The sequence below is a fragment of the Bombina bombina genome, chromosome 5 (assembly GCF_027579735.1).
Source record: "Bombina bombina isolate aBomBom1 chromosome 5, aBomBom1.pri, whole genome shotgun sequence".
Classification (NCBI taxonomy): Eukaryota; Metazoa; Chordata; class Amphibia; order Anura; family Bombinatoridae; genus Bombina; species Bombina bombina.
In genome coordinates this window covers 737,128,037-737,150,100 of record NC_069503.1, presented here as the reverse complement: position 1 = coordinate 737,150,100, position 22,064 = coordinate 737,128,037, and the positions used below count along the sequence as shown (strand labels likewise).

Genomic DNA, 22,064 nt, shown 5'->3' with positions numbered 1-22,064 from the left:
CTATCAGTTCGGTCTGGGGATCCCTGGACCTGGGCCCGTATCTCGGAAGCTTGGCATTTTGATTAGATGCCATAAGATCCAACTCCGGCCTGCCCCACTTAAGAACCAGGTCAGTAAATACCTCCGGATGGAGTTCCCATTCCCCCGGATTAAAGTTCTGTCTGCTCAGAAAATCCGCATCCCAGGTTTCTACTCCTGGGATGTAGATTGCTGAAAGATAACAGTGAGCCTCCGCCCACTGAATTATCGTGACTACTTCTGTCATCGCTAAGGAACTCCTCGTTCCTCCCCGATGATTGACGTAAGCTACAGTTGTGATGTTGTCCGACTGAAATCTGATGAACTTGGCCGAAGCCAACTGAGGCCAAGCCTGAAGCGCATTGAATATTGCTCTCAACTCCAGAATATTGATGGGAAGTAGAGACTCTGATCGAGTCCACACACCCTGAGCCTTCAGGGAGTTCCAGACTGCTCCCCATCCTATAAGGCTGGCGTCCATTGTCACTATCACACATGAGGGCCTGCGGAAGCACGTCCCTTGGGACAGATGATCCGGCAACAACCACCATAGAAGTGAGTCCCTTGTCTCCCAATCTATGCAAATTTGTCTCCTCAAATAGATCTAATCTCCATTCCACTGTTTTAGCATGCTCAGTTGTAGAGGTGATGAAAACGAGCAAACTGAATGATGTCCATTGCCGCCAGCATCAATCCAATTGACTCCATGCACTGAGCCACTGACGGCCGAGGATTGGACTGAAGGGCTCGGCATGTATTCAGAATCTTTAACTTTCTGACGTCCGTCAAAAAGATTTTCATGGACAGAGAGTCGATTAGAGTTCCCAAGAAAGGAACCCTTGTCTGAGGAACCAACAAACTCTTTTCTAGATTCACTTTCCACCCACAAGTCCTTAGAAAAGACAGAACAATGTCAGTATGAGATTTTGTTATCTGGACGATATTCTGATCCAGACTTCGTCTTATCAGCTAAGGCGCCACTGCAATGCCCCGTGTCCTGAGGACCACTAGCAGAGACCCCAGAACTTTTGTGAAGATTCTGGGAGCTGTGGCCGACCCGAAAGGAAGAGCCACGAACTGAAAATGCTTGTCCAGAAAGGCAAAACGGAGAAACTTGTGATGATCTTTGTGGATAGGAACATGTAGATATGCATCCTTTAGATCCACGGTAGTCATAAACTGACTCTCCTGGATAAATGGAAGAATGGAACGAATAGTTTCCATCTTGCAAGATGGAACTCTGAGAAAACAAGCTTAGACTCTAGAGACCTAAGATGGATCTGAATATTCCCTTCTGTTTGGGACCAGATGAGAATATAAATCCTGACCCTCCGGTGCCCCTGCTCCTCTATCGGAACAGGACAAATCACTCCCTTCATGCGGTCCTTGATTTCAACAGCAGACCAATTGGAGCCTTATGCACTTTTTTTTTTTAAATCATTTGCATCAGGCCAGGTTTCAACAAGACCCTCTTGTAGTGGATTTCAAACTAAGAGCATACATATGAGTATCAAGGCTCTAACCCTAAAGCTCAGAGAGCTGGGACAGCGAATCCCTATCCTGATCTAATTTCAGGGGAGTTTCTGACTTAATAGTATCAGACAACGCATCACACCAAAATGCTGCCGCACTAATGACGGTACTAAGGTTGAGTACACAGTTGGTCCATATAACATTTGAAAAACCTAAGGAAAAGTAAATGTATGCTTACCTGATAAATTGATTTCTTCTATGGTAAGACAAGTCCACGGATTCATCCTTTACTTGTGGGATATTATCCTCCTGCCAACAGGAAGTGGCAAAGAGCACCACAGCAGAGCTGTCTATATAGCTCCTCCCTTAGCTCCACCCCCAGTCATTCGACCGAAGGTACAGGAAGAAAAAGGAGAAACTACAAGGTGCAGAGGTGACTGAAGTTTAAATCAAAAAAATATAATCTGTCTTAAAATGACAAGGCGGGCCGTGAACTAGTCTTACCATAGAAGAAATCAATTTATCAGGTAAGCATAAATTTACTTTTCTTCTATAAAGGTAAGACGAGTCCACGGATTCATCCTTTACTTGTGGGATACAATACCAAAGCTACAGGACGCGGATGAACAGGAGGGACAAGACAGATGGTTAAACAGAAGGCACCACTGCTTGAAGAACTTTTCTCCCAAAAATAGCCTCTGAAGAAGCAAAAAGGTATCAAACTTGTAAAATTTGGAAAAGGTATGAAGCGAAGACCAAGTCGCAGCCTTACAAATCTGTTCAACAGAAGCATCATTTTTAAAAGCCCATGTGGAAGCCACCGCTGTAGTAGAGTGAGCTGTAATTCTTTCAGGAGGCTGCTGTCCAGCAGTCTCGTATGCCAAACGGATGATGCTTTTTAGCCAAGAGGTAGCCGTAGCTTTTTTACCTCTACGCTTTCCAGAATAGACAACAAACTCGTCAAACCATGTCAATAGGCCTGCAACTTGTGCAACAGCTAGCCGCTAATATTTTTTTTACATGCCTACTGACTGCCTACTATACTATAGTAAATATTATTAGATGCATCTTATACATATTAATATAAATATATATTTTTTGTATTACAGTGGGGCACCTTGGGCTACTGGCAGTTTGCTCCATAGGCTCTGCTTTATCATTATCTAGCAACATAATAGTTTACTTTTTCATTTGGGTCTAAAATATACAACAATCTTAGTGGCTGGATATTGCAAACAGTGCATGCACGTTGACTATAGTATTAGTAGTATACCATCTTTATTACATATATTAGTAGTACTTCTAATATAATTGAAATATTAATTATTGCAGTGGGGGCACTGTGGGCTCCTGGCAGTTTGCTCTATAGGCTCTGCTTTGTCGTCTAGCACTATAAAACCCTTAGGGAGCTGTTGGCCACTGTGTCCAAGAGACTCTAGGCACGTGCTCGTCCTTTTCTTTGGAGGTATACTCTTGAAGTTAGTGTACCCATCGCCTACAGTAACTCTGCTGCCGCCTCTCCTGCTCTGTGGTTGTTATCATCCATTGATTTCAAGAATGTTAGGGAACCTCAGGCCACTGTCTTCAAGGACTCTAAAGCACTAGTCTCATGTATTTCTGAGGTTTATGTACTAGGATTATCAGAAGCCTAGTTCAGTAACCCTATTGCCTCTTCTGCTCCTGCCCTTCTCTGAATCGAGGGACATAACTCAATTTTTTCCTTTTATGATTCAGATAGAACATATACCTTTAAACAACTTTCCCATTTTCTTTTATTATCAAATTTTCTTTGTTTTCTTGTAATCCTTTGTTAAAAAGCAGGGAGGTATGTTCAGCAGCACTATGGCAGTTTTTCCAACAATGTAATACATTAGTAGCACTATTTCCAGTTATGTAGTGCTCCTGGCATGTGAACACTATCTATATATCTTTTCAACAAAGAATAACATGAGAACAAAAAACAAAATATGATAATAGAAGAAAATTAGAAAAAATAAAATAAAAAAAATTGTATGCTCTATCTGAATCATGAAAGAAACATTTTGAGTTGTATGCCCCTTTAACTACAAACTTGTTATGGACCAGGTGTGTGAGAAAGTTAGGAATGTGGGTACTTTAGAATGAGGGAGATAAAAAATAAATAGGGGAGGGGGGGTTGCTGGTAGGGAAAAAAGGTATTATGGAGGCACCTAAGCAATAACGATTAAGCAGCCAATTAATGAAAGTAATTAAATTGCGTGTTCAGCTGGAACAAAAGGCAAGAAGATGTGCAGTAGATTTGAATTTTGAATGCATCTTTGATCGATTTCAGAGACTTCAAACAAAGAGCCAAAATAGTTATAGTATAGTAATAGTTTGTTATATTTTTTACTAATAGCCTTAAGCCAATATCTGTCATAAATTGTGTTAAAAATAAGAGACTGGAGAATTTTCTTTTAGTTGGGAAATATAGGGTTATACACAGGTTTACAAAACCTTTTAAAAAAAAAAGAGCACATTAATTTGAAAAAAGAAAAAAAAAAAAAAAAAAGTTATGAGTTATTTTGGTGTGGTAATAAATAATGCATCAATTTTCCCAGTTAGTAAACCATAGCCTAATTAATGCTTCTTGCATTAGCCATATCAGTTACTAACTGAAGTATGAAATGCTCCTGAAAAATAAAAAAGTTGTGTAAGACATGCATATCTTAAACATTCCTCTAGATGGCAGACACAACCAAGCAATGTTTACAGAAAAGCTATGCTAGAAAGATCCTTCCTAGTTTAACACAGCACCATTCATTGAAGAGATATCAAGGAAAAAGATGAACACAACAATGAAAACTAATAATTTCATCTAGTATTAAAGCAGAAATAAAATTGTCTGACCCATGTCTCTTAAAATTCTTGTTCGAACTTTTGGATTCTTCCACATAACCCTTATTTAAAATAACCTGGACCCTAAATAAATCTATAGTTGCCCTCTATATTAACGGTAGGTCATAAGTTTTAAATACATGTATAAGCCATTTACCCCAAAGAAAAATGAACCTCCTATTCATGACAAAGTAAATTAATTTTAATATACAAAAATAATCATTTACTGCCTTATTTTCATAATCCACCTAAACATCTAGGTATCAAGTCCAAAGAAATTGTCTTCAGTTGTCCTTCTAGATACTGATTTTATAACTTGCATTACTCAATATAGTCAAAGAAAAGACATTTGGTGGAGAAAATTAATACAAAACACTGGGACGTAATCCTTCCCGACCCTTATATTGTTGTTTGTGAAATGTTCAGCAGACTGTCAATGCTATCCAGCAGAGTTAAGATATTGGGGGGGGGGGGGGTTACAATAAGAAATTATTTAAAAACTGAAGCAATTTTAATATGCAAACTTGAACCTCTAAAGGATTGAATATAGATTATGATCTTAATGTTTTTTGTGAATGTATGGTCAGTCTTTAGGATTAAATTAATTTGATACTATCCTCTCTATTCAGTTCTTTGTATATATTGCCTACAACGAAACAATTCTATTTGAGTAATTATTTATCTATGTTAAATGCAGTCTCCCATCTAGGTGGTTTCCACTTTTAAAAGGAATTTCCCTTTTGAATGAGGTCCACTACGATTGGCTGCACAGCATTTAAATAGACTTGATTCTCTAATATGTCAGAGCTTGATAAAGGCCACATTTTAGGCTGAAATATGTTGTGGGCATTATGTATCTAGCTGCTATTTGAGGTTTAATAAAAACACTTGGTTTTACCGGTGTACTTATTTCCTCAATATACAAAAGCTTCTTCGCGATGCCTACACTCCATGTGCAGCGCACACAAAAAAACAACAACAAAAAAACAACAACAAAAAAACCAGGATGATCTACGGAGCTTCCAGACCTTCCTTCTTGTGAGTAGTTCCATTTGTGTGTGCAGTACCACAAGCACATGCAGTTCACTACAGGATTTTTTCCATCCGTTCTACATGTGTTCACAAACAGCGTCTCCAGGAGATAACGGATCGCCAAACAGACCTTGCATATAAAATATTATATATGTGCACTTATGTGTGTAATTATTATGTTTTTTGTTTTTGTTATGTAGGATGACAAATTCTTTGTTTATTGAAAATTGTTATATGTGATTATATTGTTACCTTTTCATACATGGGCTACTAGTGAATCCTTTAAGCCTTTTTTTGCTCACTTTGGTATGTATTATAGTGTATTACTGTTCTTTTACACTGCAGTAGGGACTAGCGTTTTACTACTGCTTAGGAATTTTTAGTTCTATTGCGCTTTATATCATTTATGATTGAACACTAACACTAAATTGGTCTATGGTTGCTCAGAGAATTATAGGCCTTTGAAGAACAACATTGAAACGCAAGTTATTTATTCTGAAAAGGGTTCCACTTTAAAAAAAATTAAACATTTTTTTTTTATGTTACTTTTACATACTTTCACCATCTAGTGCAAAACAAATTTATGTAAGAACCTACCTGATGAAGTCATTTATTTCAAGTGAATGTCAATTTTGTTAACCCTGCTGCCTCCTAATGCTTCTTTTAAAAATCGCTATGTTTTTAAATTACATTTTTTTTAGCATTAATTATATATTTTACTAACTTGCTGGCAATTTCGAAGTTCCTCCTCCCAACCGACACTTCCATCTTATTCACATTGTGATGTATAGAGCGGTCCCACCAGCTCTATACGTATGTGTGATGCGCGCACCCGTGGAGCCATTTCTTCTGCGCATGCGTTAAAAATCAGTCACACTTAGTATGCGCATGCGTTTAAACCTGGCATTATGGTTTATTGCTCAATAGACAATTGTGTGACATAAAGCATGCGCGTCCCGTGAACGCGCATTGCTTCAGAATGGGGAGAACATTTTCTAACGCATGCGCAGAAGAAGCACATGGCGTATCTAAAAAGGGGTTTTTAACGCCCCGGAGGGAAAAGCGGATTCGCAAGACTAGCTGTCAATCATTGTCAGAGAGGGACAATATGGCGTGCGGAGGAAGCACAGAACGAAATAAAAAAAAAAAAAGGTATAATATACGCTTCATTTATAACATTGGGAAAAAACATGAATTAAAGTCCCCCTAATTTGATTTGATTAACAATATTGCGTTAAGCACTAGAGGTGACTTAACATTCACTTTCATGGTGACTAGAGTCCACGAGCTGTTACTGATGGGAAAAATAGGTGGGCCTTGTGGACTTTCGCCACCATGAAAGAAATTAATCAGCTAAGTCCTTACATAAATTATGGTGGGTTCATTTAAAGTGGCGAGAGTCCACAAGCTGTTACTGATGGGATATAATACCGAAGAACTGAGACAGCTGCCTGAAGAGCGTATGGAAAGAAGACCAAGTGGCCACTTTGCAAATTTGATCAACTGAAGCTTCATTCTTGAAAACCCAAGATGTGACAACTGATCTTTAGAATTCTGTAGAATAAGCTGTAATTATCTAAGATGAAGACTGACATGCCTCCAAATAAGCTTTGTAAATTAAAAGCGTCAACTAAGAAGCTAATGAAACGGCAGAGGCTTTCTGACCTTTTCTAGAACCGGAAAAAAAGAACAAAACAGACTAGAAGTCTGTCTGAAATTCTAAGTAGCATCTACATAGTATTTCAAAGCTCTAACAACGTCCAAAGAGAGTAAAGCACTTTCAGTAGCATTCTTAGGATTAGGACACAAAGGAGGAACAATAATTTCCCTATTAATGTTATTAGAATGAACAACCTTAGGTAAAAATTTAAAAGATGTCCACAAAAAAAAGCTTTATCTTGATGGAAAATCAGATGAGACTCACAAGAAAGCAAACTATTCAGTGACTCTTCTAGCAGAAGAGAAACACTAAGAAAGTAGTTTAACATCCAAAAAATGCATAGGCTCAAAAGGAGGAACCTGTAGAATCTTCAATACCAGATTAAAATGGGAGGAGAAATAGGTTTAATCGAATTAAAGCTTTAACAAAACAGTGAATATCAGGAAGGTTAGCAAACTTTCTGTGAAACAAAACAGAGATTTGTCCTTTCAAAGTATTGGTAGACAAGCTTTTATTCAAACCATTTTGAAGAAACTGAAGAATCCTAGGAATTTGAAAAGAATGCCAGAAGTAATCATGAGAAAAAAACACCATGAGAAGTTTTTCAAATTTTATAGTAGATCTTCCTTAAAACAGGCTTGCAGGCCTGAATCATAGTGTTAGTCAGAGAAGATTCAATGACTGAGAAGTAAACGTTTAATTTCCATGCCACTAAGTTTAGAGACTTTAAAAAGGGACATGAAACCCCAAAAAAATCTCTCATGATTCAGATAGAAAATACAATTTTAAACAACTTTCTAATTTACTTCTATTATCTAATCTGTTTCATTCTCTTAGTATCATTTGTTGAAGGAGCAGCTATGCACTAATGGTTTCTAACTGAACACATGGGTGTGCTGATCACAATATATATATATATATATATATATATATATATATATATATATATATATATATATATATATATATATATATATATATATATATATATATATATATATATAGCCATGTTTTTGCAGAAACATCAGTAGTTGGGTTGTATGAGATGCTGCTAAAAGAGAAGACTGAGCTAGTTCCAAGATATTGTCCAAATAAGGAAACACCACAATAACCTGCTCTGTGATACAGATAGGGCACAAGCATCTTTGTAAAAAAAAAAAAAATTATTGGAGCTATTGCTAGGCCAAACGGAAAAGCAACAGATTGATCATGTTTTTCTAGAAAATAGAACCTCAGAAACTGGTGTTTTGGGTGTACAAGGATGTGCAGATACATATCCTATAAGTCTATTGTGGACATAAAGTGACCTTGCTGAATAAAGGGCAGAATAGTCCTTATAGTGTCCATTTTGAAAGTTGGAACTTTCACAAATCTGTTTAGGGTTTTCAGATCTAAAAAAGGTCTGAAAGAATCTCCTATTTTTGTAACAATGAAGAAATTTTAATAAAAAGCTCAGCCCTGTTCCAGTAAAGGTACTGGGACAATTACTCCCGAAGGTTCTAGGTGTGAAACTGATTTCAGAAAAGCCTGGGCCTTTATTCTTTTTGTCTTGAAGAAGGAAAGTACCCTAACCTCCAGTAATAGAATCCAGTTGGGATCTAAATAAAATTGTTTCCTTGGAATAAAAGAGATAGCAGTCTGGTTTTAGATACCATATCAGCATTCCATGATTTAAGCGAAAGGGCCCTTCTAGATAGAATAGTTAGACATAACTTTGATGTTAATCTTAATATGTCAAAAACTGCATAGCAAATAAAATGAGTTGAATGTTGCAGTATAATTAAACTGTTGGCACATTCAGAGCCAGAAGATAACTGCTGAGCCAGATTGGTTAACCAAAAGGAAGACGCTGCAACTACGTAAGCAATGGATATGGCTGGTCTAAGAATATAGCCAGTACGTAAATAAATCATTTTTAGATAAGGATAAAGTTTCATATCTAGAGGATCTTTGAAATAAGTACTATCTTTCAAAGGGATAGTAGTATGTTTAGCAGAGTGGAAATGGTCCCATCAACCTTGGGGTTTCCCACAGTTCTAAGTTAGTAAAGGGTACCATTTTTTAAACGTTACAGGGGGTTAGAGGAGGTACTTGGTTTAGACCATTTCTTAGCAATCATTTCAGAGATATCATCGGGTACAGGAAAAATCTCAGGAAGATTGGTAACTGTTTTATATATTGAATTTAAGATAATACAGGGTTTATCATCAGATGGATTATTCTCTGCAATCCCTCAAGTGACTAAGACTTCTTTTTGAAAGAGAATGGATGTATTCAATTTTTAACATTAAGGAAGGATTGTCAGCCTCTATGTCTGATGAAAGTCTATGAATCAGAAGAATCATCACTAGTGGATACTTCAGTATTCTGTTGGTCAGTACAAATATTAATAGTGTTAGTTAAAACATGGACTGACCTTAGAGTTTATTTGAAGTCGGCAGTGCAACCAGGGCCTTATCAATGGCAGCAGCAACAAACTCTTTCAGTGCTGTGGGTACGCCATATGCATCCGACTGTTTATGTGAAAACAGTAGGAGTTTCTGCATATATGGAAACATCATTAAGTTGTTTAAAACATGATAAATAATCTAGACGTGACACATAAATGAGCTGAAGAAGCTACTTCAGACGATTTGTAATAAGCACATTTAGCTTTAGTAGAAAGGTGTTCAGTCTGCTCAGTTAACATGCTTGCTTCAGGGACAGTGTGGTGCTGCTCCATTATGGCAAAATATAAAACTAAATGCAGTAATGAATAACAATAAATCCCTTGTAAAGACAATTTTGGAGGTATGGAAAAAAAATTGGTTTTCTCCTCTATAGTATTTTACATAGTAATCCCTTTCAAAGGGTACATTGAGGGCTTATTTGAAGAAAGAAGATAAAGAAAAAAAAAGGGGGGGGCCCTTACTGTTTGTAGGGCATATTGTAGTGAGGGGCGGTGCTTAAATACCTGCGATTTTGGCTGGAAAATCGGAATGATGGCGTGTCATGAAGCTGTGATGACTGTCTACATAAAAAAGGGGCATGGTGTGGTGCTCACGCTCTTATTTGTTACCCAGCTAGACCCGTTTCATGTCTAAATTTCCTCCCCTTATCTATTGAGGTAAACTAAAACAATAGTTTTAAATAAAACACAAGGGAATATTGCCTGTCCCATGGGCCTCTATACAAATTTTGTACAGAGAGAACTTAATATAAGTGCCCCATCCATAGCTGTGAGTGTCTATAATATATTCATACTTACCTGCATGCAGATACTCGTCCACTTAGAAGCAGACAGTCAAACCAGTACCGAAACATATCACCAGCGGTAATGGTAGAGGAGTATAACGTTGATCTGTAAAGGGAAGCAGCAGATGAATCCCTGAAACCAAATTTACAGAGAGCTATATGAATAAAATTTCCCATAGGCGAAAACATGGTGTCATCAGGCAATACTCCCTTCACATCCCTCAGACAAACACTGTACTTAGAGAGGAACTGGGCTTCAATATGCTTAGAAGCGCCTTTCACTGAAGAATCAAGCACATCATGCTTCACCACCTCCTAAGGAGGCAAAGTTTTAAAGCTGGAGGTATGCGTGAGGGGTATTTATAGGCATTTGAGGCTTAGGAAACTTTGCCTCCTCCTGGTAGGAATGTATATCACATCAGTAACAGCTCATGGGCTCTCACCACCTATATTAAAGAAAACACACGTTTACTTTTATTTAAGAGACCTTTCTGGGGAAGAAGAATGATAAAAGAAAACCTGATGAAAAAGAAGTGGGGGTGGAGACCCTTAAAGACAAAACTAAGGAATGGATTTAAAAGTGAATACATTTTAGAATGATTATAATAGAGCGTCCTGCATATACACCTAAAAAAGAAAACAAAAAAGACTCTCTTAAAACATTAAATGCGAGGGATGCTTCCGGGCGGCGGCCATGATAGTAGCTTATTTTTTTTAAACTGAATAGTCTGGCATATATTACGACTATGGTTCCATAGTTGATCGTGTGGGACATATTTCAAAGTTACAGACTCTGCTGAACAAATTGATCTACATTGGGACGCCAACTTCAGTCCTGAAGTACCAGAACGAGGAGGTATGCAGTAGCGGCCCAGAAAAAGGCCAGAGTTTCATCTAACTCTCCTGGTAATCCCGGGTATAACAGCTTGTAAAGCTGTCTTCTCACACCTGTTTATATCTAGCTATACCGTTATTAAAGCCATGACACTTAAATGGCAACTTACCGAAGAGGCAGTCTACACTATACTGGAAACGCATTACCAGAGACTGTCCCACTTGATCACAAACAGCTTTGACATGCAATCGCAATTTAAAGTTGAAGAGGACGACCGGACACCTATGTCGCCCTTGCTTACACAAACATCTACCGAGAGGTCTTTGACTAAACCTAAATATACAGCTAAGCCCGGTGAAAACCGTACGGCAGACCCTGCAGACTTCCAAAAAGAGTGCACACCCCGATTCCTAAACCCAATTCTACAACGAAAGATGGTAACAGTATTAGACACGGGGCTGACAAGGGTATAAGTCCGAGAAGAATAAGGCTAAGCCGAAAAGAACGACCGTCAAAAATTTCACTGCCTTGGAGACAATACCTCACGTCATAAGATGGATCAGCAGGGCGTGAGACGGAGACACTCGGCCATAAAGTTCTCTTGTGGGCTCACTGGCTGGCCCTCTGAGCAGTTAACAGCGCGACTGTTTAAAACCAATGGCACTGATGCCTCCGATGCCATATACAGCATCTTATGGGTCAGTCTCACTCTTCATTCCCAATTGCATTGAATCTCCCTCTAACGTATAGTTATATACCTAACAGGTTCGGAGTGGGTTAAACGCGCATAGTGTGTTAAGACAATTCACCCCAAGAAACAATCTGCCTAAAAGTTTACGGATTACATAGAGAACCTGGCTCCTCTCCTACATGACATTTACCGACAGATTTAAACAGCATCCAGGGGGACTTTACATGGGACTCTGTGCACACATGCTTTAGTCATTGGAAATAGTTCATATAAGAAACCACATTACTTGTTGGAAGGCTATATTTTAATTGATAGAACTTTATTAATGCCAACTGCCTATTTGTGTAGTGGGGTAGTTTAAACAAGTATAACATTTTTAAAAATAAAATTTCTTCCTTTAGCAAGATAGTTACTCTTGACCAAATTAAGAGACATTTGAAGTCAAATTTTTACTTATGAATCAGAATATTTTTTTCTCTCTTTTCTATGTAAACAAGACCCAGCACAAGAGATGACACCAATATGTACTAAAATGTTAAATATCTCAACTTCTCTCTAAATGCTGGGCTTTGGTATACAGACTAAAATAAGATTTAAAAAAAGCAATTCTAGATATAAAAAAAATAATTATGATTAAATAAAGAGGACTATTTCCCAACAAGTTCAGCTCATTTTAATGAGTTGTGGTGTCAAAGAGAAACGACAGCTATTTCATATACAGAATAAACCAAAACTAACAATTTCCTATATTTTTTATACTCTGCAACACATTAACGAGAAAACAAATTTTACAGCACACTATTCTTTATTAAGTAATTTTAAAGTGTGAAAGAGAATAGTAAAAGGCCAGATATAAGTAAGGTCAGGGCTCGACAAACCCAGGAGCCACTGGCTCCTAGAATTTTACCCCTGGCGCCTAACTTTTTGGGTTATTCTCCATATATAAATAACACTTCCTGGCTCCTAAATTTTAAACATATTTGTCGACCCCTGAGTAAGGCATTCAGAAGATCAGTGCAATAACCATTACACTTTTTGTTTTTTCTTCTATTTAGCCTGTATAATTTTTCATTTAAAAAAATCCACTCACAAATAATTTCAATAGCTTATTAGAACCATATTATACTTTTTGATAAAATTAAAAACATTGCAGCAGAAAATCTCAGGAGCAGAAGTGCATTTATTCTCCTTAGCAGACTTTAACTATGTATTTAACCCTTGTGCAGCAGTTAAGCAAATAGAGGCACACAGTAATGCAACAGTAAAAATGGTCTAGGGAACAGGGATAGCCACCTGACAGCCCATCAGCCACGTTTGGCACTCTGCAATAGTTTTTGTAGCCTCTAATAAGAAGCAAAACTAAGAGTGTGTCAGTTTTTGTGACCCCAGGCAAAATGTGGAACTAAATATGTGGGCATTGGGAACCTCTGGTGGTCACAACTTTAAATAGCAATCTGGAGGGAAGAACAGTATAGAGGGTACTCTACAACCCGTTACCTGTGTAAGCAAGTCGTACATCACTGCTCTACAGCATAAGAACAATTTAATATTGTGATAATATCAATAGGGAGAACTGGGTAAGGTAAACATATTAGGTCCAATAAATAGAAAATACAGGGAGTGCAGAATTATTAGGCAAGTTGTATTTTTGAGGATTAATTTTATTATTGAACAACAACCATGTTCTCAATGAACCCAAAAAACTCATTAATATCAAAGCTGAATAGTTTTGGAAGTAGTTTTTAGTTATAGCTATTTTAGGGGGATATCTGTGTGTGCAGGTGACTATTACTGTGCATAATTATTAGGCAACTTAACAAAAAACAAATATATACCCATTTCAATTATTTATTTTTACCAGTGAAACCAATATAACATCTCAACATTCACAAATATACATTTCTGACATTCAAAAACAAAACAAAAACAAATCAGTGACCAATATAGCCACCTTTCTTTGCAAGGACACTCAAAAGCCTGCCATCCATGGATTCTGTCAGTGTTTTGATCTGTTCACCATCAACATTGCGTGCAGCAGCAACCACAGCCTCCAAGACACTGTTCAGAGAGGTGTACTGTTTTCCCTCCTTGTAAATCTCACATTTGATGATGGACCACAGGTTCTCAATGGGGTTCAGATCAGGTGAACAAGGAGGCCATGTCATTAGATTTTCTTCTTTTATACCCTTTCTTGCCAGCCACGCTGTGGAGTACTTGGACGCGTGTGATGGAGCATTGTCCTGCATGAAAATCATGTTTTTCTTGAAGGATGCAGACTTCTTCCTGTACCACTGCTTGAAGAAGGTGTCTTCCAGAAACTGGCAGTAGGACTGTGAGTTGAGCTTGACTCCATCCTCAACCCGAAAAGGCCCCACAAGCTCATCTTTGATGATACCAGCCCAAACCAGTACTCCACCTCCACCTTGCTGGCGTCTGAGTCGGACTGGAGCTCTCTGCCTTTTACCAATCCAGCCACGGGCCCATCCATCTGGCCCATCAAGACTCACTCTCATTTCATTAGTCCATAAAACCTTAGAAAAATCAGTCTTGAGATATTTCTTGGCCCAGTCTTGACGTTTCAGCTTGTGTGTCTTGTTCAGTGGTGGTCGTCTTTCAGTCTCTCTTACCTTGGCCATGTCTCCGAGTATTGCACACCTTGTGCTTTTGGGCACTCCAGTGATGTTGCAGCTCTGAAATATGACCAAACTGGTGGTAAGTGGCATCTTGGCAGCTGCACGCTTGACTTTTCTCAGTTCATGGGCAGTTATTTTGCACCTTGGTTTTTCCACACGCTTCTTGCGACCCTGTTGACTATTTTGAATGAAACGCTTGATTGTTCGATGATCACGCTTCAGAAGCTTTGCAATTTTAAGAGTGCTGCATCCCTCTGCAAGATATCTCACTATTTTTGACTTTTCTGAGCCTGTCAAGTCCTTCTTTTGACCCATTTTGCCAAAGGAAAGGAAGTTGCCTAATAATTATGCACACCTGATATAGGGTGTTGATGTCATTAGACCACACCCCTTCTCATTACAGAGATGCACATCACCTAATATGCTTAATTGGTAGTAGGCTTTCGAGCCTATACAGCTTGGAGTAAGACAACATGCATAAAGAGGATGATGTGGTCAAAATACTCATTTGCCTAATAATTCTGCACTCCCTGTAGAATACGTATAGTACGTAAAAACAATGTTACATAAAAATTATGTCACGCAATCGTGTTTAGTTTCAAACTAGTAATGCGAACGGTATGCCAGATGAGCGCAAACACTTGTGATAAACCCCTTTTCACTCGGGCACCAATGTTTGCGCTCCATTCGTAATCTATCCCTATATATTTTAATAAATATATTCTATTTTTATTAAACAATATTGCTTGAGCGCAGTCTATGGTTCAAAATTGCTATTTACTCCCATTTAGGATTTTGTTTTGTTTTTCTCTTCGTCGAATACAAGCAAGCTTTAACCCTTTAATGACAGGGTTAATTTGTCTAAGAAGAGAAAAACAAAACAAAATCCTAAATGGGAGTAAATAGCAATTTTGAACCATAGACGGGGCTCAAGCAATATTGTTTAATAAAAATAGAATATATTTATTAAAAAACATATTTCAATGATGGGATCGGGTCAGGGGGGCGTCCCTATGACACTAGGCACGCCCTCCAGACCGCAATCCCATCCTGGGAACGCTGTTGGCTTCAGGACAGCCAAACGGCTAGGACATTCTAGTCCATCCTAAAGGCACTTAAGCCCGGTGCGGTTAGGACGGAATAGAACATCATAACGGTGTTAAAAGGTTAACAACTAGATAATGTTATTTATCTATTTTCCTTGTGGTATTGCTGCTACTTTTAGGTGTTACTGAATTATATTGTTATGCATTTATACTGTAGTTAATGAGCCATCAACCCCTGTGAAGGTGGGTGACAGATGCCACTAAATGCAAAAATGGCTAAAGACAAAAAAAGAGCAATGTCATTTTTTTTTTTAATAACAAAAGAGGTAATATAAGTGAGCCCACTTAAATTCAGAATAATTTTCTGCAACTTATAGAACTGTAGATTTTACACTGTGGTGGTGTTAACCTCTCATGTTGTCGTCTTTGCATATGAACACTGCAATTGCAACCAAAAGTATAAAATTTGTTTTTTCAGCAAAAAAAGAACAATTTTTCCATCATCCACTGTGAAATTTCTGGATTGAGACTTGTTTTTGAGAAGTACGTAGTTTAGAGACTACATTATCATTCATCTTTTGGCTGTGCTTCTGTTTATGAAGTTAGGGCATTCATGGTCTAGTTGGGCTTAAGGTGTGGCTGCGTTTTTATTCTGTAATTAGATTAGATATACACACCTGGTCATGTTAGGTCTGCCTGGTCTTGCTTTTGATGAAAACTACTTTATTTCAGAAAATCTCTTCAGAGTGAGTTGTACTGCCCCCTTCAGCTTAGCCACAATTTGGCTCTGGTAAAGTTTTTCAGCACCAAGAAGAACAACTTGCCCTCAAATTCATTACAAAAGGCATTTCAATTAAACTTCAAAAGACCTCACCAAGAGAGCTGCCAGAAGCATTAGTAGAAGCTCTAACAGGACCATAAAAATCTAATTAAAGGGACATAAAAAAAAAAAATCAGACTTTTTCTTTCATGATTCAGATAAAGCATGCAGTTTTAAGCAACTATCCTATTTACTTCTATTATCAAACTTGCTTCATTGTTTTGCTTTTCTTTGCTGACGGTGCAGCAAATCACTAGCTGACCACATCAGGTGAACAAATCACAAGAGGGATATAATTGCAGCTAGCCTAGTAGTTCACTGCTGCTCCTGAGCTTACCTAGGTGTGCTTTTCAGCAAAGGATACCAAGAGACTGAAGCAAATGTATTCTTGAATAGGTTTCAAATTACAAAACAAACACATAAATCCAGTAGTGACGGCTGACTTGTCCCAGAAATAAATAAACTGCATATGCAGTTTTAAACAGCGATTAACCACCGCAGTTTTTATGGGGGGGGGAAATCACATTACGACGATCGTTCCGTGTGAATACAAAGTAAGGAGCCAGTCCCGAACCATCGGTAAATGAGTGACATATTCTGGCCTAGCATACAGCTAGGCAGAGGAGCCGTGCACACACAACAGTTAGAAGAGGCGGCACAAAAGTGAAGACATGTGGTCAATGTGGGTTGCTCACTCAGGCGACTGTAGGCAAGCAAGTAAGAAACTTGAACTACGGGCAGGATAAAGCAGCGATCTGACTAGACTGCCACTGTCGGCAGGGTTATAAAATCTAAAGTAAACAAGCTCTGAGGAGAGGGAGGCTCTGTGGAAGTGAAAGCAGTCTGAATAACAGATGTGGCACTGCTCTGGCATAAAAACTTATACCTGGAGATTTATCCAATAAAATATTTTATTGAATAAATTTCCAGGAATAAGTATATGCAGCAAGTAATTCAGACTGCTTTCACTTCCACTGAGCCTGCCTCCCCCTCCCAGGAGCTTGGTTAGAAAATTAAGGTGTTTTAGTAAAAAAAAAAAAAAAAATTATCTGAATTTTCCGCAAAAAAACAAAACAAAACAAAAAAAAAAACACAACAACACACCTCACGTTAATCTCTCAGATATTTGCCAAGTGGTTACTCACAATTATTAGAAATATAAAAGCTTACTTTACTGTTTCTAGTAGACAGGCACAGGATAGCAGAGTACTGACTTGTAACACTGCTAAGAACAAAAGTATTATGCCCCTCCAAGTGACATCACTGAGTGAGTATTATACGCACACATTTTTAAATTGTTGTTGTAAAATATTATATTAATGAAGATTATATATTAGTTCCTGAATTGTCCTTGGGAAACTGAGCCTATGTATAAAAGCAACTTTTTTTACTCCCAAATATTGAAAGGTAGATAAATTAGTTTGGTATGTGCATTCGGGTACTTCCTGAGAATCGGAAAACGGAAATAATCAGCTGCTCGTTACATTTGGATATTTGCGCAGCCGAATTGACTTCTGTAAACTATCCCCCCTCTGAGATCTGGATTTACACAGATCTTAGAGTCGGGATCTTTTACATAAATCAATCCGGCTATGAAAATGTCCAAAGGGAACGAGCAGCTGCTTACTTCTGCATCGGATCCTCATGAAAGATCTGAATGCACATACCTAATATTAATGTACATCACATTTTTAGAACAATGAGAGTTTATTAGGTGTGATTACAATACTAAATTCATGTAAAAATGAATGGAAAGATTCAAATATGATGGGGAAAACATTCTCCTTAACGTTAATGTAAATTTTGATGCTAAAGTGCCCAGTTTTTAAAAATTTTATTAAAAACAGGGGCACTTTAATTAATCAAAATTTACATTTCACTCGTGTTTTGAAAAAATACTTACCTTTTAACCTTGACAGCTGCTCCAGCTTCCCCCAGTCGTCGCAAGCTATTTCTGACGTCAGAAATGATGGATCGGTCATCCTCTAATCACGGCTTCCCCCCCGGGGGAATCAGTGTCCGATTCAACGCCGTGATTGGAGGAAGCCAGATTCCGCAATTTAGACCTAGGAAGAGGCTTTGCGACGGGCGGAGGAAGCTGGAGCGGGTGTCAAGTTAAAATAAGGTAAGTATTTTTTCACATGAGTGAAATGTAAATTTTGATGAATTAAAGTGCCCTTGTTTTTAATCAAATTTTTAAAAACCGGGCACTTTAGCATCAAAATCTACATTCACTTTAACAAAGGTTGGGGTAAAAGACTACCCTACAAACCCTTGGTTGTATTTAAAATGATCCAAAATACTTCTAAACTAAAAAGGCCAAAATACAAGCTACCAGATACAATAAGTGTACTGAAAAGAAAAAAAAAAAAAAAGTTAGTATTATACAAACTAACCTATCACTAGGCGGTTGGTCCTCCTGAACATTGTTCTTGTTCCTCTTACGTGCTCGGGGCACAATGTTGTGTCTTGCAGACAGACGATCATGAGGCTTTGGATCTTCAGCTGAGACAATGTCTTCAATGTCATTTAACAAAGGCTCACATGCAGCAGGCATTTCCTATATGCGGAGGGACAAAATCAAAATGTATTAAACAAATTGACAAACTATCAATAATTACTTTGCATTTCAGAACTTATTAAACTGTAATTTTTTTAGGCTATCATTTTATAAACATACCTACCTTACAGTTGGCTTTAGTTAGAAAAACAAATGATTGTACCTAGAAGGAGAAAAAAAAAAAAAGTTTTTTTACTAGGAATGGCCGATTAACTAAATGTTGTTCCACTATTAAAATGGCTGCTATCAAATGAACTAGGCTGAGAAGCCATCACATTTACAAAGGAATATAACTATAAATACTAGCAAGCAGTGAGCATGCGCCCATCACAAACTAACATTTTATATTTGTGGAATACACCTATTAAAAAAAAAAAAAATAGCTTTTGTGCTATGGCCTGTAAAAAGCATGCATACGAGACTCAATAGCAATAACAAATAGTTTTGTGGACCCAGGACATACTTGAAAACGAGAGAAATCTCAATGTATCCTTCCTGGTAAAATATTTTATAAATAAATAAATAAATAGTGTACGTTTGCTTGCTGTAATTACATAACATTTACCAGAAAAACTTTTTGCAAACATGTATACAGTAAAAAAATATTCTAACAGAATATGAAAGGCACAACTCACAACAAATATGTATAAATATATATTTTTTTCCAATATTGTAAACACTTGCTTTTGCTACCAACACATGTAACAGTTGACTATCAGTGTGTAAGCAATTGACACTCGTTTCACATCAACATGCATACCCAGATAGATTAAAATGGATTATACCAAAACAATATTTTAACACGTGTAACTACTTCATTCACATGCATGATAGAAAATAGTCTACTTTGAACTCAAATAGTTTCAACACTTTGTCGATTCAGTCAAGGGTGATTTTCAACCACCGAAAGGGGTTTTAGGGTTTAAACCACTGCTTGATAAATCTCAGTTGCAGGTTTAAATAACCCATAGGAGCATTCATCCCATGGTAAATCTGCCCCATAGACTCACTGACAGCAGATATAGAGCAGTGTTGCATGATCTTGTCATACACAAAGTTTTCCCACAAAACACTTCATAAATACATGCCAATAAGTGTTGTTAAAAGAAAAGTTATTAAAGGGATATGAAACCCAATTTTTTTTGTTTAACATTCCATTAGAGCATGCAATATTAAACAACTTGCTACTTCTATTATCAATTTTCTTTGCTCTCCTGGTATCTTTATTTGAAAAGCAGAGACATGACCTTGCCGGACCATTTCTGGAGCATGATTTAGCAGCAGTTTTGGAAGAATATTACCCATTTGCAAGAGCATTAGATGGCAGCACAGTTTCCTGCCATGTAGTGCTCTGAATGCCTACATAGGTATCTCTTCAACCCAGAATACCATGGGAACAAACCAAATTTGCTAATAGAAGTAAATCAGATTTTTTTTTTTAAATTGTATGCTCTGTCTGAATCACAAGAGAAATGTTTTTGATTTCATATCCCTTTAAACAAATATCTGAATATATTTCCCTAGTAAAATGTGTCAACATTGTTTTCAAATCTTTTATGTCTACTGTCAGGGCAAAGCCTATTTAGACAGCATAACATCTATAGCCCAATGTACTGTACCAATAGTTTATATATATATATATATATATATATATCACAATATAAACGCAAATATATTGATTGGCGCAGGCTGGCCCGCACAGCTGTTTGCTAAGAGACGAAAACGTCACCTCTCAGCAAAATAGCTTCTGCCGTGGGCAGCTCAGTGCAGCGAACGCTTCCAACAAATAAAGGAGCTTTCAGCATGGATTTACAATCACTAACGCTAGGATTTACAATCACTTCAAAAACAGGGCCACATTCATTAAACTTAACAATAAAGCATTTTTATTAAAATACTTACCTTTCTTTATGAAAAACAGACCGCCCGCTTCTCCTGCTGTAGGTTAGCATAGCGATGACGGATCCGGCTTCCTCCTATCGTTGCGCAGCCCCACGAGCTGGACGCCAAAGGAGGCATGCAATGATTGGAGGAAGCCAGATTTGTCAATCGCTGTGCTAACAGGAAAAGCGGGCATCAAGAAAAGTATTTTAAAAAAAGAAGCTTCATTGTAAAGCTTAATGAATTTAAGTGACCCTGTTTTTAAAGAGTATTTTAGAAACCGGCGCTTATTCGTTAAACTTTACAATCACTTTAAGATAAAATTAGTTAATATTAAAAATGTTCTATTTTTATTGCACACATTACAATAAATACATTTATGTTAAATTATGCAATTAATTTGTGATTTGCATAGCTGAAAATTATATAATATTAAAAAAAAAATTACACTGCCCACACTGACTACTTCATAATGCCAACCGATTGACAAAATCTTCCGTGGACTCTGGAGAACAGTGTGTGTTTGTATATATAAACATGCATATACACACACTTATACCTCTACTTGTATGGCACACACGTGGCAACTGTCAAACTACATGTTTCTATCACATGAAAAATGAAACCTTTCTTTAACATAAGAGACCATGACTGCTCACTACTTTGTTACCGTTATATGCAAAACCTAATGAGCTCCCCAGTGCCTCATGTGCAACATCCCTGAGAAATCCCATATTGACACTTAGAAATCTGGCGGCGAGAATACTCTGGGCCAGAGCACTGCACAGATATTTCCCTTTAAGTACAGCGAGTCAATGACCAAACATAAGGCACGTACACTCACCTAAATCCGGAGATTTACTATAGCAAGAGCTTTCGCTGCCAGTCCCCAACTACCAGTGCCTCACTGAAAACTTTCCCACGAGTTCCACCATTGAAGTTTACACATAAAACCACGCCCCTTTTTTCTTCTGACATTCACTACGGATCCCTATTGGAGACAAACTTGTCCTAAACACGCAGCGACCTGAATGTAACTGCGTATACTTGTGACGTACCCTCCAGCTTTTTGTGTAGTTTATATTACAGAGCACGCTTCTGTTGTGTGTTGCATGCAGTTTTGAGCTCATGGAGATAAAGCGCTATTCTTTTTAAATATTTTTATTATACGTTTCATATTATTTTAATTTTCTTACAATATTGGTAAAACCAGAGTTTAGCTTACAATACAGGGAATAATCTGAGTTTAGCGTTCTGAATTATTTTCTCGAACATATCGCATTATTTTACTTCGAAAATTGATACGGGGGTTCGGATGAGGGCTA

The 22,064-nt window shown here is 37.6% G+C and overlaps 1 protein-coding gene across 1 annotated transcript in view; it reads right to left on the bottom strand.

Annotated features, from left to right (window-relative positions):
• Positions 1 to 21,697, bottom strand: part of CDKAL1 (CDK5 regulatory subunit associated protein 1 like 1) — a 2,417,072-nt gene extending 2,395,375 nt beyond the window's left edge. The window contains exons 1-3 of the mRNA XM_053714792.1: positions 21,584 to 21,697; positions 18,983 to 19,021; positions 18,695 to 18,858 (exon numbers count right to left, since the gene is read on the bottom strand). Coding sequence (XP_053570767.1) covers positions 18,695 to 18,855 — 161 coding nt within the window. The 5' untranslated portion in view covers positions 18,856 to 18,858; positions 18,983 to 19,021; positions 21,584 to 21,697. The remainder of the gene's footprint in view (positions 1 to 18,694; positions 18,859 to 18,982; positions 19,022 to 21,583) is intronic.
• Positions 21,698 to 22,064: the final 367 nt, after the last annotated feature.